This window comes from Leptidea sinapis, chromosome 3 (genome assembly GCF_905404315.1).
Source record: "Leptidea sinapis chromosome 3, ilLepSina1.1, whole genome shotgun sequence".
Lineage (NCBI taxonomy): Eukaryota > Metazoa > Arthropoda > Insecta > Lepidoptera > Pieridae > Leptidea > Leptidea sinapis.
In genome coordinates this window covers 8,578,230-8,595,360 of record NC_066267.1, presented here as the reverse complement: position 1 = coordinate 8,595,360, position 17,131 = coordinate 8,578,230, and the positions used below count along the sequence as shown (strand labels likewise).

Sequence of the window (17,131 nt, the reverse complement as noted above, 5' to 3'; positions counted from 1 at the left end):
CATCCATATTGCTGGTCTACTCAGTATTTCACTAATAAATTGTTCTGTATCCATTATTTTATATGAGCTCAATGCGCGATAAAAACAAAATTATTTGTTTTGGTCGCGCGATGCTAAATGCGTCCACCACTACCGCTGCGCGCGCCGCTCTGAACTGTGGCCGCCTCGATACTCCCGAGTGCATTTGTTTCACTCGCACGCCGCGCGGCTAGCCACCGCGCCCCAGGTCGCACCGCAATGCGCCGAGCCGATAGCTGTGGCATACTTCATACAATTTGCTCAATTTGTTTTTGCCGCTCGCCGCTTTGCGCGACGCAGACCGCGCCGCAGGTGACTGTGGCCAAGGGGTAACATCGGCTGGCGTCTTGCAGTCAGTTGTATGTATCGGTCTTGCCGAGTGGTTGTACTACCGAAGACATCTATGAATGCCAAAATTCCGAGATACCTGAGATTGATTACTTCCCGCTTGCAACATCCCTACAGATCTTTGCATTTCATTTGCCGTCAAAAGACGTCGCTCCATGACGTAAAGAATATCTAACAATTCAATTTAGTCGCTAACTTTATTTAAACGGTTGGTAAAATTATAAAATCAAGACTAAATAGCAATAAAAACACTTTGAGTGAAATCTTTAGACTTAGAAATTAATTAATATAAATGGTAAATTTGTAATATCATGCATGTTGTTTAGACTTTTTTGGTGTGTGTATTTAGATTGGTATGTAGGTGCCTACATACGGGCTTGAAAAGAAGTATGACGTGAACTAGACTTGCACACGTCCACTTCGGTATTATATTAATTATAAACAATAACAAACAACTTTTTGCGGTCGCCTCTTGGCCTAAGTATAAAAAATGAAAACAACACATTCAACTTACTTAGTACAGTATTGATAATAGATATAAATTAAATATGTAATATTCAAATAAAACAAACAATGTCACATAATAAAAAATGTATTCTTATCTACAAAACTTCAAGAGTAACACTTTAAACTGATTGTAGACACATCAGGCATAGTGGTCCTCTCGGTCTGCAGCGATAATGGTGGCAGAGGCGTCCTCCATGGCAGCGAAGTTCATGAAGTGGGCGGGCCGGTGCACCTCATGGTAGAACTCACGGGGATTGCACAGCTGCACGCCATACTTCATGTTGGGGTCGTGACGGACACCTGCATACAAATATTAATGCTTGAACCATACCAGGTTGGCTGAACAAACAACCTATGAAAGGTTTTGACATGTATAACAGCTCTATCAATATAACGGAGTAGTAATAATAATATATCTTTATTTATCCATTAAAAACTTATTATACAAATATTGTATTATAACGAATGGTGCCAATCATGCAGAAAAGCAGAAAAAATACAACATGTATTACTAAAGTTGTAGATTTATAATTAGCTCATTTAGGTCAATTAAATATTGTTACATTAGTGCTAATATTATGTACTAGTAGTAGACACATCTATTTCTGATTAAAATTACATGATGTGACTGTCAGTTTAATGTTGCTTTAAACAGACAAAAAAAACATACCCATAAAGTTATAATTCCAGCTGCCTTGGGAAGGCACCATAAAGTACCCAAGGAATCTATCTGACAGCAACATCTGCACCTTCTCGTAGTGGCTGGGTAGGTATCCCTTGGGGTTATTGCCGCGGTCTGTGTTCTTCACGCCCCACTCGTAGCCGCTGGGCGTCAGTTTGTACGCGGTTAGGGAACAGGAGCCGGGCGTGAACGAGCACGTTATAATTATGGTTTTCTCCCCATCCCATGTTGGATTCTCAGCCATTATTTTCGCATGGGTTGTTATGTCCTGAAATATAAAACATTATATATCTTCAACTCCCAAGTGCCAACGTGACGTAGTTATTACTAATAAATTAAGGGGTATGCTGCAAGACGCAATACAGAACCCCCATTTACCACATTAAAAATGCTAAAAATAGTAGAAGAAGCTTGTGAACATGTCACTAAAGGAGACTGGGAAAAGGTTGTCAATAGAACAGCTGTTAAATTAATAAGGGAAGATTATGAAAGAGATGTGAAAATAGATAATATTTTACAAAACGAACTTTTAATTAAAGTAGGCGATGATAGCAGTGACGGCAGTGAAAATAGCAGTATGGACAAATCTGATTCAATCTGGCCTTTTGTTACACCTTTTTTTGGTCTCTTTTTGTATTCAGTTGTTTCTTATGTGCATATAAAGTATGTATATTCATTTTCATTCCAATTTCAGTTCGTTCAAATATCTTAAGTAAACATATTTAGTATTATTAAACCTTTTTAATGAGGTACTGGATAGTTGCAACAAAAACTGATAGATTTGATTATATTTTTTTCGAGAATAAATTGACATTTCACATCACTATTAATTATAATATGTCAAAACGGCCACCATAGCGTGCCGCTGGTATAATAACGTATTATATAAATCTAAAACATTTCTACACAAATAAAAAGAAAAGTACACTTAAAGAACAAATTTAAATTAAATTATTATTTAAAAAATTACAAAGCCGCTTAAATTTATTTTCAGAATTATGGTTAATGTCTAAACCCTCAATCCTTGAAGGTAGATAAGTGGGTGACCGCGAAAGCCTTACTAAAGTTGAATTTACTCCCAAGCCTCGTTCTGCGGAGTGGGATTTTAAACAGTGCAGTTGCCTTACGAGGAGGTCGATGGGGAATACTGATGTCAAACAAACTTAATAGAACAGGACACTCAATTTGACTGTTCATTAATTTGTACAGAAAAATTATATCTAAGTATTAACGGCGGGATTATAATGATAGGGTTTGAAAATGACGCAGACGATCGTTATACGATATCAAGTCTCGTACGTCGGGCGTACGGTAGGTGAGGTAGCAGATTATTTTCTTATGAAGCCTTTCAATCCTGTCACTGTGGATATTATAGTCAGGGCACCATACTTGGGAACAGTATTCCAACTTAGATCTCTCAAAGCTATTAAAAAGGACTCTTATTGTGGATATTTTTCTAAAATCTTTGGCATTTCTGATACAAACCCCAGAGACTTAGAGGCTGATGCAAGGATGTTGTCAACATGCTCTATAAAATTAAGTTTAGAATCAAGTGTTACTCCCAAATCGCGTATGCTATGGACTTTAGTGATTCTTTCATTTAGGATACTGTATTGACTACTTATTGCATTGAACTTGCGCGTGAATGATATATGAAAGCATTTGGTTGCATTGAGCTGCATGTTGTTGATTGTGCACCACTGGATTAAACGATCGATATCACTTTGAAGTAGCTTAGTATTTTGCAGGGTTTCTAATCACTCCTAATAGTTTGAGATCATCGGCAAATAAATATACTCTTGAATATTGAAATATATTAGTTCTGCTGTAAATAAAGATATTGAACAATAACGGCCCGAGAAGTGATCCCTGAGGAACACCAGATGTGGCAAGTTTAAGGTTTTGAACTAAATCCATTAATAAAAACAGTGTTGGGTCACTTACAAAGATAAGTTTCACACCAGTTTAACAGTGTATCTGTTATCCCAAAATTCTTTAAGTGTTTTAGTAGCAAGTTGAGGTTAACTTTATCAAAAGCCTTGAAAAGTCTGTGTATATTGCATCTGCCTGCTGATTGTCTAGTGCATTAATTACTTCATACCAGAGATGTACAATTAATAACGAGGGGAAATACTACGATAAAATATAAATTAACCCTACCTACTATTTTTACAACTCAATTTCACCTTGTGGAGTTGAACACTATTATTACACATTATTAACTCTAGATACTAAATGGACTGTAATGTTGATTTTGAAAACGCATACGTGCCCGTTTAATGGTTAAATTTATAAAGGTGCTAAGTCGAGGTTGAAGTAGAAAGGTACCTGAGGCGAGAGCTGGGGCAGCTCGTTGGGCTGCGTGTGCATCCAGCCCAGCGGCTGCAGGTGTGCGAGCGCGGGGTGGCGCGGCAGGTGGCGCGGCAGGTGCACGGCCTGGTGCGTGCCCCACTGCGGCGGCAGCACGGCGCACACCACCTCGCGCACCTGCGGGTTGTCGGCCGGCGACGTGCCGTACAGGTAGCACGCGATCTGCAACCACCACATTGCATTACTTACGCTGGAACCATAAGGCGTCTCAATACGCTATCCGTAATCATGTGTGTTTTGTCTCTTTTATTCATAGTTTTAAAAAAAAAATACGTAGGTCTCTTGCCAGAATTTGGCGAGTCAACTGAGGATGCCCCGTTTAGAGGCGAAACGCGTGTCTAATTGATTATAGAGCAATCTAGGCGGAACTTACAATCAGGAAGTCTCACGACATTATAGATATCAGCAAAATAACGCTTAATAAAATTTACGTGTGTGTTAGTAGACTACATTATAATTTGAGTAAGTAGTCAAGTGAGTAAAGAGTCTATATACTATATTATTAAGGGCTTTTCATGATAGTAAAAAGATCTCGATTTTATTAAACACGAAGCTAAGTGCATAAAAGGGGCTTACCTGCGCTCTCAAGTCAGATATAGTGACAAACTTCTTGAGCAAATTCTTTGGCAGAATGTAAGTATATCCACTCTCCTTGATATCGTCCGAGCTGACGTAGATGTGGTTTGTGCGCAGGTGGAGATTCGTCGCGGATATTGCACGCACACGCCATTCTGTTTTTGAACTAAAAATGAAAAAAAAAAACAAATGAAAAACTGATTTTGATACCTAAACATTTTTAATTACTGAAGGCTGGGTTGCATCATATTCACTGTTATAGTCAAACTTAATGTTAACAGTAACGCTGACTTTAACATAAAGCGCGAAATGTGTTGCACCATCAAATCCCTTAGTGTAGCTAAAGTTAAAATATATATATAATTATTTGCACCTTTTAACAGATCAATATTTAGCTATTTACAATTAACATTAACCAGCAATAATTGGACGATAAAAGGTTAAAAGGCATAAAACGCATTTATTTTCTCGAAATTGATTCCTTTAGAATTCTTTTTGATGTCATTAAAAATTAAATAAATGACGTCATTAAAAAAAATGGTGCATCAGACTTTTTGCTTAACCGGTACTTTAACCTGTTTGTTATTATTAAAGTTAGTCAGTGCAACTCAGCCTAAGCGATTGGTATTAAGCACAACATATAGTGCCGTACCTGAAGGTCTGCGACTCATAGTTGCTGGTGGTAGAAGTGATGATCTCGTCTCCGTGCTTGTTGACCGTCCGCGTGGTCGTCGCTGTGAGCTGGCTCTGCTCCTTGCTCTGCTTCTCTATCTCCGCGATCTGCTGCCGCTGGGCCGACGGCGCCGATATCTCCATACCCAGGATGATGTCGCGAATCTCCGATTGTGTTAGAGAGGCAACATTCACGCTGTTGGCAAGAATTTAAAGTATATTCAATTATTATTATTTTTATATTTATTTACTTTATTTTTTTTACTTAACTTGAAATATTTTAGTGTGTTGCATCACTTTGTATAAATTGTAAATATAGATTTAAAAGAGTGGCAATGAGTTTCTCTCCACATCTCATTTCATCTTGCGTTCAAGTTGCGTTCGACAGTGCATACGTATCAGTCGTGTTTACAGTTGTTTTTGAGAAATTTTTAACTACCTTCAATCTATAGTAATCTCTAAGATGGCTCCAAAAAAGTGTTCTACATGTAATAAAAACATCACCTTGAAATCTCCGGGCCTCATATGTAGTAGATGTAATAAAACGGTACATATGACAACCAGCTGCTCTAAACTTACCAACAAGCAGATGGCGGCTCTGCGGAACTCGGATGGTCTGGAATGGAGTTGTCAAGAATGCCTAAGCAACGCTTCTAGGCGTACCTCTTTCTTTGCGGCACCAGAAGACAGCTCTGACGAAGAAGAAGGACAAGAAGTTCACGCTTGCACAGCGCTAAACGAAACAAAGTTGATCGCGAGTATCTCTCGCGAAACACAGAGGATCATCAAGGCAGAAGTAGGCAACCTAACAATTGCTGTCGAACATATGAATGGCCAAGTGGCGGATCTTGAAGATATAGTACGAAAACAAGAAAGTACTATAAAATCCCTATTAAATAAAAACATGGAGTTACTAAATAAAAACAAGAATCTCGAGTTGAGAGTTGCTGTGCTCGAACAACATATCAATGAAGTAGACCAAAAGTTGCTAGCTGGAACTCTAGAGATAGCAGGTATACCGGAAACTCCGAACCAAGACGTTAAAGATGTAGTGAACAAAGTTGCTGATAAACTGGGGGTAAGTGCGGTTGACATTGTAGCTGCCAGACGCCTGCAGAAACCTAGGGATCGTCCACAACCAGGTCATATCCTAGTTGAACTCAAATCCAGCGTAATGCGTACCCAATGGATACACTCTTCTAAAAACATGGAGCTGAACGCTGGTAGTATTTTGACATCGTTACCACAGGGTCAGGCTACACGCCGAATCTATATACGCGAAGCGCTAACGCACCGTAATAAAGTACTCTTGTACAATGCCCAACAAAAACTAAACGAAACCTATAAATATGTCTGGTGTAAAGCTGGCATTATCTATGTAAAAAAAGGTGATGACAAGAGTCGGCCACACATTATTCGATCAATAGCAGACATAGAAGGATTATTATCAAATTAATAGACTATACTTATTACCTGTTATTACTTTGATAAGTTAAACTCAGAAAAAAAAATATATATATAATTACCTACCTACTTAAATAATAATATGGATAATATTAGTCATACTCCAACATCTGAAATTTTTGATTGTTCTACTGTTACCTCTTTTATAAATCAAGTACCCTTCAATCAAATTAATTTATTTTGCCTACATGTTAACATTCGGTCTATGAAAAAACATTTCCCTAAACTGTTACTATTATTAAACTCATGTAAAATTCCTATCGATGTTATTGTATTAACCGAGGTGGGTATTTCCTCGAGTATAAGTAATATATATAACATTGATGGCTATAAAATGCACACAGTATTTCGTACTAAGCAACGAGGTGGTGGAATAATAATTTATGTGAAAAGTTATCTTAAATTCACTCAACTAACAACCATAACAACGACAAGTTTTGAGATGTTATTCGGTAATTTAGTAACAGCGGATAAAATCGTCGTGACATTGTGTGCATTTTACAGACCACCACGTACAAACGAAAACACTTTTGTTTATGAACTTTCACAGGTTATAGATAGATACTCGAACACAAACACAATTATTCTCGGCGATGCTAATATAGACCTAAAAACCAACAATTCCATAAGAAATATGTACATCGATATGCTCTCCGAGCGCGGATTCAATGTAGGTATAACTGACTATACCAGAATTGAAAAGAGATTAAATAAAATTACAAAATCGTGCATTGACCACTTGTTTACGAAGTTAATTTCATTGAGTCCGTGCACGGCCGCAGTCGATACAGTTCTGGCGGATCACCGCGTCATTCTGTTGGCATGCGAAGCTACAAGTAATATACAGCGTGCTACAAAATATAATTGTAAAATGCAGTACTGTGACAGTAAAATTGTAAACGAGGAACTAAATAATATTGAGTGGTTGCATACGACAAATATTTCATGTCCTGAAAAAATTTATGAATTCATAAAATCTAATTTTACTTTAGCTTATAACAAATCCTTAAAATTTAAATCGCAACGCATCAATAAACTACCGAAACAACCCTGGGTGAAGCAATTTATGCTACAAATGACTGATAGAAGGGACGCCCTTTTCAACAGTTGGAAAAAAGATCCGACAAACAAATGTCTTCGACTAGAGTATAATCAGATTAGGAATAAAATTCATAAGACCCTTGAAAGAAGTAGGAACAGATATTATCAGAATGAAATAAATAGAAATATGAAAAATCCTAGAAAACTTTGGCAGATCGTTAATAATATTTGCGGCAGGGTTAGTAGATCGATAGATGAAATAGTTTCTAAGGCTTTTGACTACAGTCAACAGTCTCACAAAGTTATTGCAAACAAGTTTGCACAAGAATTCCGAAATGCTGTCAAGGCTATGGTACCTTCTTGCCCGATTAAACTTTTAGATCCAGATGAATATAAAATGGATGCTAACGTCTCTCTTCGCTTTAAAAATGCAACACCCTTAAGAATCGAGAAGTTAATATCCAGGTTAAATAATAGAAAGGCTGAAGGTGGTGATGGCATAAAAATTAGAGATGTCAAATGTATCGCAAAGAAAATATCCTCATCTATAGCGCATTTAATAAACGTCAGCTTTGCAGTCGGAAAGTACCCGAGGGAATTAAAGCAAAGTTGCGTGAGACCAGTGCATAAAAAAGGGAAACAGAACGATGTTTCTAACTATCGTCCTGTTTCCCTCTTATCATCTATAGATAAAATTGTTGAGAAGTACCTCAGTGATCAGATTCAATCGTTTTATCACAACCATGATATTATTAGCAAAAACCAGTATGGTTTTCAACCACTCAAAAGTACTTCGCTGCTGCTCTCCAAGTTCAGTGATGAAATTAACGGTCACTTAGGTAATCGCAAACACGTCTTTGTCCTTTTTATTGACTTCTCGCGCGCATTTGACACTCTAAATCACGAATGCTTGATTTCGAAACTTGGAAACTCTGGAATCAGAGGCCCGACCCTAAATTGGTGTGAGGATTATCTCAAAAATAGGTCATTTTATGTTAAAATAGAAGATGCCAAGAGTGATGTTTTATCAGTTACTGAAGGAACAGCACAGGGATCAGTGCTCGGCCCAATACACTTTATCGCGTATGTCAATGATATAAATAATATACTGAAGCATTGTACATCATATCAATACGCTGATGACACTTGTCTTGTAATCGCTGATAGAAACATTGAACAAGCACTTGAGAACCTTCAGTTTGACTTCGACCGCCTTAACAAATGGTGCCACGACAATAGGCTTGTCCTCAATGCCGATAAAACGAAATTGATGCATATTCGATCACCATATCTTAAAACTAATTATGACACAATCAAGAAGCTTAAGGCGCATTGCCATATGTGTTTTCATCAAAAGCTACAAATATGTAGCTGTCCCACTATTGAAACTGTTGAAAATCATACGTACTTGGGTTTAGTTATCGATTGTTGTTTTAACTGGCTCCCCCATATCAATACTGTATGTGACAAACTCAGAGCATTTTTAGCCAATTTAATTTTAATAAAGGGTAGAATACCATATAAAATATTATTATTATTATATAACTCACTAGCCGATTCCATTATAAGTTATGGTATTACCAGCTATGGCAGAACATTTAAGACCTACCTAGATAAAATACAAAACATGCAAATTAGGATAATTAAAGAAATAGTCTCCCCAGTAGTAAAAGAACAACATAAAGCGAATGAATATAACGATCTCTTCAGGCACTGTAAAATCTTACCAATACACACAAAATTTAAGTATTGTCTTCTTAAGGAACAATTTTTTAATCATGAAATTCAAAGTAAAATTTGTCATAAAATAATCACTAGGAAAATCACAAATAATCACTTAAAAACATTAAAGTCCAATAACATTTATGGTTCGCGCACAACACAATATTTGGTTCCTCGGCTATTAAATGATATTGATCCATCTGTAAAAATTAGCATCACCAAAAAAAATATTAGAGATAAGTTAAAATTGCAATTTTTGAACACCCTGTAGCTTACATTCTAAGTGGGTCAAACATCGGGTTCTTTGTCACCGCCCACCGGCCGAGCGAATAGACATATCGCTGTGCGTGTGCGACGGAATAGCGCGATCGAAAGATAGCAGTGTCCCGCTTTCGCATAGAGATATGAATCAACGATGACCGGTTGAATGCGAACCTGATCTAGTGATGCTTTGCTTGTAAACCTTGTGTATGTACTTACTTAAGTTTTTTCTGATCTTATTTTAATTATCATTGCGAACTCAACTCATGTTAGCAATCCGGACAAATCTTCGTGATTTTTGGTTGCTGCTTTATTTATATAAATATGTAAAGTTTTAAATAAATATATTAAAAAAAAAAAAAAAAATCTCAACTTTTCTAAATTTGTGGTAAATGATAACATGTATAACTTTGACGTTAAAAATTTGTGTATTTTTTTATACCAACATGAAACATTACATTGAATTTGAGCTGGTACTGGGTGAGAACAGTATAGAACTACAGTCACAAATGATTATTAAAAGAAACGTAAATTTGAAAGAAAATAATTTAAAAAAATACACTCTTATTGAATGCATCACTTACTTGTTTTTCTTGCCATAATCAGCCAAAATAAGATCTTTGAGTTGCACCTCGACCTTGATCCAGTCATCATCAGTAAGAGTTGGCCAAATATGATGCGGTTCTGTCAGCGTAGTCTTATCGGGCTTCAGCAGCACCTTGGTACGTTCTGTGTTCACGTGTAGCGCGCGCAGTATCAGTATCAGACGACTGAACGCCTGCACAAATAATAAACATCACGTTAAGAATAGAAATGAAAGTTAAGAGGGAAAAAATTAAAGTTCAATTGAAAAATTTATAGATTGAAGCACATCTCTACAAGATTGAAGGCATAGTTTAATTAATATGCTCATAATAATAATATAATTACCATGTTTGAATGATCAGAGGTCAATCATAACATAACTTATATGAAAGGGTTAAATAAAAGTAGCTAGGGGATCACAATTATCTCTGCCTATACCTCTGTGAGACTAGTGTGATTATATGAATAATATAAAAAGGTAAAAAAGTCTCCATAATATTTATGTTACTGTTATTTAATAAAAATATAAAACCGGGTATTATATTTAATGTTTATACACTCTGTGATCATTTTAATCAGGCAATGGTCAGTGTGGTTACGGTCTGCCTTCGGTAATGAATTAATTTTTGTAGTTTTATGTAAAAATATTTTCAATAACATGAAAGCACCTACAGATAACGCGCGAGTTGAATGCAGAGTTCAGCAATACTATTTAAACACTGCTTATGTTTACCACTTAACACTAGGTGATGATGAAAAAATGATTGTAGTAATAATTCAATCTCAAATTTTTGTTCTGCCTTTCACACTATTGTCTAAAACATTTTTCGCCATTTCTCGTGAATTTCGATGAATAAAAACTCGTTTTTTTTTGCAACGGAACTTGATGGACTCGGATCAGTCATTATTAAAAAAAAAACAATAACACGGGATCGCAACTTTAGTATTAACGCGATAACACAATAAGCGTACGAACACTGTCAAAGACGACATACACTGTAGGCGACGCATGAGACGGCAAGGGGAGAAGCTTCATCCCCGGGCTTCGATTGCATTCAACTCGCGCGATTACTTTACATACCCTAGTAGCACATAAACACTTTGGTAAATAGGCCAACTTATAAATGCACAAGCACTCACGGTGTAGGAAGATATAGTCTTGAGCCAGTCGTCGTACAAGTTGAAGAGCACCATCTGCGGCTCTGTGGCTTTGAGAATCAAGTCACCGAACTTCTCCACCTTGAGGCAAGCCTGGAACGGCAGTTGCAACTCCGACCCTTTGATAACTATGTTCGGGAAGTCGAGCAAGTGAACCTAGAGATAATACAACACTTTTTAGATAAGAAACAATGTTAGAACACCTTATTAAAGTACAAAATACTATTATTTCTGATATCAATGTTTAATAACAAGTCTTGATAATTGTCTAACGTCTATAAGTCTTGAACATTATTTTCATAAATTTTAAATATAAATATGGTCTATGTGGTTTTTCTAATTCCTTTAATGTGTTTGTTTTATTGAAGTGCTTTAATGGCTTTATTGGTGATCAAATTACTAACTAGGATTTTTCCAAAATAATCTCCTAATTCTTTATATTCTGTTGTATCATATTTTATTTTATGAAAGAACGATTGATATTATTTAAGCCATGTTCATCATATATACCTCAAGTGGGTCCAACATTCCTTTTCTGGTGACAATAATCTGTTTAGGCTGCTCCTCCACTGGCAGTGAACGAATAAGAGCAGCTACTTCTTCAGCTGTTTTCCATTTAGCAAGCTGTGGACATCAGGATATAAATTTAACAGACTTTTTTTAAACATTAGAAATTATGTTTTTGTACTACAAATTGAGATAATACTAAATTTTATATCAGTAATTATGAAGAGCTGCCACATTCTGCAAGTGTTCTAAAACAGTATCATGTATCAATCTATATTACTACAGTTAAACTGTTAACTCGACGTGAAAAAATTGCATGTACTTTTCTGTGTGTCTGTGTCTATTTGACAGACTTTCATGATAAAGACTGAGCAGTTTTGTTATTTTATCTACACCCATGCTTTAAATCCTCTATTACAGATTCTGAAATAATTAGCTTATTGCCAGCATCAAATTAGCTTATCCAAACGAGTGTTGTAATGTTGTACTGAATTACATAACAACACTCCTTTGTTTTTTTTCGATCACTTCATGCGCAAAGAGTTTCAACAGACAGCCACATTCTTATTGCCCGATGCGTGTTATTTGTATGAAGTAATTTAATTTAATATATTATATAATAATTAATTTAATAATTTCAAAACAAGAACACTTTCGTTTACGCGCGTTCCACACTACCAGAACGTAAAAAAGCCGTAAAAAAAGTAGGTTATTCGAATCCCCGCCAATTTTCTTGAAAAAATGAGCGATTAAGTTTTGACAGCACACCGCCGGATATTATAACATAATATTCAAGTGAATTTAAATAATTGCACTATACAAAATGTAAATTACTACTAAAAATAAATAATTATTTCATTAATACTTAGTTTATTTGTATATAATCAGTAATTAATGATATTAGGTTACTACTAGGACTGGTGTTTTAATGTTAGCAGTAAGCTAAATTGTTTCAGAATCATTTGAGGATTAATATTCGGGGTGTATATAAAGTCTTGTATGCAACTGTTGATAATTAGTTATTAAAACACTGATGTGATACTATTATCACATTCTTGTTTTAATACCCCTTATTACACAACAGTTGCATAAATAACTATAATCACCCTTGCTACCGCTGTATTAGCCATGTGCTTGTTGTATCCATTATGATCTTGTCCTCAAAATGAATGTGTCATAAAGCTAATACAAACCTGTCCAAGACGTTTCTGTCCGGCCCACACGCTGGTGTGGATGATCTTCAAGAACAGCTGTCCGGTCCTCGGGTTGAATATGAAGATGGCACCATTGATGGGCTTTGTGGTTAGATTGCCTTCGAACGTCTTGTGTATTGTCACGCGGTATACGTTCGTATCATCCACAAACCTGACAAAATAATTTTTATTTTTAATGTCTTATGAATCTAGAAATACTTTATAATAAGAATATACTTGATTTATCAACAGGTCAGTTTGCTTAAGAACGTTTTAATTCTACCGAGAGCTCATACAAAATGATTCGATTTGAATAAACTTTGTTTTTTTTTTGTACAAGGGTCTACCAGAAACAATCGTTTATTACTGACTTTGGATATTTATTTTAATTAATAATTAGTGCTACGGTAATAATTTTAATTAATTAGGTACTGCTTGTTTACTTTATATTATTTTATATCAATAAACTTTGTAATAAATAATTTGTAATAAACAAAAATGGACTGCATCATGTGCCTTTAATTTGGTAAAACAAAGACTGCTTGTATCAATAATAACATGCCATATTAATAAATCTACATTAGTTTTTAATTATTAAAAAAAGACCAAGCTGTTTAGATTACTATTAAACTTCAAATTTTCGGCCTAAAATTACGGACACAATACGTCTTACTAACGAGAGTAATAAGCCGGTATACCAGTGATGGGGAGAGAGCGACCTGAGGCTGGGATTATGATTTAAATTGTGGTTTTAAATGAAATTTGTTAATGATTTATTATTTGCATGGGATATTTTTTTTCATGTGTTCAGTAATGGTAGGTTTACTTCATATGAGTATTGTCCTTAAAATAACTTTGTATTATTAGAATTGAACAGAAAGACAACCTTATGATGATTATCTTTAGTATGTCCTTGTAGACGCCAAATTGAATTATTTAAAAATGAATGTTGTTAAAACTCACCAAATAATTTGATTTGAGAACAGTTCGCCATAGTTCTGACTGGATAGATAAGGCTCGGTAGGTTCGGACGAGTACAGTTGCAGTGCTTTACGAATTCTTTCCCTCAACACGTACAGCGCGGGATTAGCTTTCATTATCTTCGCCATGGCCTGTTGGATCAGCGGCTTGCAGCCCGGGAACCAGTTTCCGTATGCACTGTGTACATTAGATATAGGTAAGAATATAGATAAATCTTCTAGCCGTGATTTTATTCACGTCGAATGCGATTCTTGTTAATTGTTCACACCTTTAGTTAGACAAATTTAGATCGAATTTGGGAAATGAGTAAAATACAGAGTAATCATTTTAATTTTGCTCAAACAAACTAACAAAACAAAAATATTTTTATTTCGTAAGTAAATTGCATTACACTTGAAATATGTCATTTTTCAATACAGCTCGTTCGGAAGTATTCGGAAGACAGATTTCCTTAGAGAAGAACGAGCAGGATCCCTAAGGTTGCCCGTATCAAAACAGATTCTTATTTTCAATTTAAAGTTAGTTCTGGTACTAAGATATAGTACGTCGGGTGTTAATGTGCTTTTTTGCTCTTAATAGTGATTTTCATTATTATAACACTAGAAATAAGGGATTACTTGTAACTAATTCTAGTAGGCTTTATAGGATACATAATAGCTTTAAGGGTAAATGTATTTTATGTATATTATTAACACTTTTATAATAAAGTCCCAGCCATTATCTAGAAATTAATTTAAATGTTTTATAAAAAAAATGGCTGTTGTAAATCCTATTACTCCACAACTGAATATCTAAGTGATCGGACATTCTGGGACTAGATTATTAGATAAAGTACAATATTGTATATTTATATTAAAAAGAGCGCAAAAAAAGAATGCTGGGAGAGTTTCTTGCGCCGCTTCTTCTCTCTCAGAGCGCCATTTGTTTCCTAAGCGGTAGTAGTATCCAGTATATTAAAAGAAATTGTAAAGGAATAAATTTTGAGAAAATGAATGCCTTCACGTACCTGTGCAGGTTGTAGGCCAGGTCGATGGCGACCAGCAGACCCGTGGGCGAGGGGTAGATGGACATGTTGTCGGTGGTATAGTCCAGGAACTTGGCACGCGCGTACCGCTCGATGTCGTGCGAGTCGTAGTCGCCCCAGCGCAGCTGGATGTCCAGCCAGTACTTCTGGGTGGTCGTGTTGTCCATCGTGTCTCTGTCAATGTACAATTAAAACTTTTACTATATATTCTATAGCATCGTTGTGATTTGAAAGTCGATGAATGAAAAAGCTACCTTACCAACTTTAACAGATTGTTATTATTTAAGTAAAGCTATTGCGCTTAAAAACATTAAATTATGTGTATATACTACTATTATATTATATATACACTATAAACAAAACTATTAGAACTATAAAAAAGAAACGATTTACGTATGCTATCATAAATTAGTAAGTATCATTGTTGAGTAGCAATAAACAAATGTAATCATTATGAATGCCTTCCATTTTAACGGCCAACTTCTTAAAGAGGTTATGATCACCTCTGAAATGTATTTTATAATCAAATACAATGTAATGAACTGCTCCCAAAGCACACAAAGTCATCTTGCGAATTTTACTTTAATTCAAACTGTTTGATGAAGTAAAATATTATATAAATAATTTGTGTATAATATCTTATTATACTAAAACTTTTTTAAGTACATTTGAATTGATATTTACTTTTTTGATTGTTGTGACCGGTACTTTATGTAAATGAAAACTATTATTTTTTATTATCAATATGATTTTGTGGGGTTTCTTGAACAATCTCCTCAAATTACAGCTATACGAATTGTTGGTAGCGCTAAAAATGTAATTGGGGTTGACTTGTGAAGTGAATATGTAATGAATATCTATCTAGTCGTTGAATATTCAACTAATTATGTTACTTGGTGTCAGCCAGCAGCGAGGGTCGCGACACGTTCCACTTGTACGCGGAGAACAGCAGTATGTCCGCACACGACGAGTTCATCTTGTACGACTTCCGCGGGTGGATGGTCTCCTTCTGCACTGTCTCTATCTCCAGCGCGTCCAGCTCTTGGTCGAACACCTATTTAAAAAAAAAAAATTGAACTGTAAACCACTTCGTTACGTAACGCGTTACGTCGGCAGTCTGTCTGGCTTTCTCTCATGTATATGGCAGCGGTGCAGGCCTCTCTCACACTAACCAATTGTTAGTTTTATAGGATTAAATAATCATACTAATAATGTACATACACAAAATTCTAATTTACGTAATCAACAATTTTATCCAAGAATAGAATATATTTTAAAATCAATAAAATATTTTATTACTAACCTTTCCTTACATTATCATATTCATATTGTACATAAAATTTAAGTAATAAACCTAACCTTTTCTCAAGTTAAACAATTTCAATATTAAATATTTCAACATAGTTTAAGTTATCACTTCTGTCGAGCATCCCGAGACGCACACGTTGTTTTTAATCATTTTATTAAGCAAATTTAATCCCTTACTACTAATTTAAATTTGGTCAAGCCCACGATAAGTGGTTCTGTCTATAACAAATGCTGCTTCTATCACATCTCACTAATTCCGAGTAATAAATTAGTCTAGTAAATAAATAAAATGTATGAAAATATTATATATTTAGCATTTTAAAACCAGCAGCTTAATTTTAATATAGTATTATAATGTTGGTAACTTGGGTAGTTTTGGTTGAAGACATAAATGTTTGACTTAGTAGTGAGCATCATTTCAATATTATATCATTATTATAATAGTATAGTATAGATTATAAAAATATGTACATGTAACTAAAGATTACCTGACACAGGTCCATCACAATAGATTCGTGAACCTTCTGCCACAAGTGAGCTCTGAATATTTGGATCAGAGATATCTTCAGTGTTGGGATCTTGCCGTGCATGAAGATTCCAGTCAAATCCAATTGTACCTAAACAAGGAGAAACAATTATAATTTTAGATTTTGAACAAAATGTGACCAACAAAGAGACGTGAGCGCCATTTTGTGGCTTTGATCTATGGATGTA

At 35.4% G+C, this 17,131-nt stretch overlaps 1 protein-coding gene across 1 annotated transcript in view; it reads right to left on the bottom strand.

Moving 5' to 3' along the window:
* Window positions 1-942: 942 nt before the first annotated feature.
* LOC126979601 (pre-mRNA-processing-splicing factor 8) overlaps window positions 943-17,131 on the bottom strand; it is a 41,375-nt gene continuing 25,186 nt past the window's right edge. The window contains exons 22-34 of the mRNA XM_050828973.1: window positions 16,906-17,034; window positions 16,003-16,163; window positions 15,092-15,283; window positions 14,068-14,262; window positions 13,105-13,276; window positions 11,915-12,028; window positions 11,387-11,560; window positions 10,246-10,439; window positions 5,154-5,369; window positions 4,502-4,667; window positions 3,884-4,087; window positions 1,544-1,823; window positions 943-1,173 (exon numbers count right to left, since the gene is read on the bottom strand). Of these exons, the coding sequence (XP_050684930.1) occupies window positions 1,013-1,173; window positions 1,544-1,823; window positions 3,884-4,087; window positions 4,502-4,667; window positions 5,154-5,369; window positions 10,246-10,439; window positions 11,387-11,560; window positions 11,915-12,028; window positions 13,105-13,276; window positions 14,068-14,262; window positions 15,092-15,283; window positions 16,003-16,163; window positions 16,906-17,034 (2,358 nt within the window). The 3' untranslated portion in view covers window positions 943-1,012. The remainder of the gene's footprint in view (window positions 1,174-1,543; window positions 1,824-3,883; window positions 4,088-4,501; window positions 4,668-5,153; window positions 5,370-10,245; window positions 10,440-11,386; window positions 11,561-11,914; window positions 12,029-13,104; window positions 13,277-14,067; window positions 14,263-15,091; window positions 15,284-16,002; window positions 16,164-16,905; window positions 17,035-17,131) is intronic.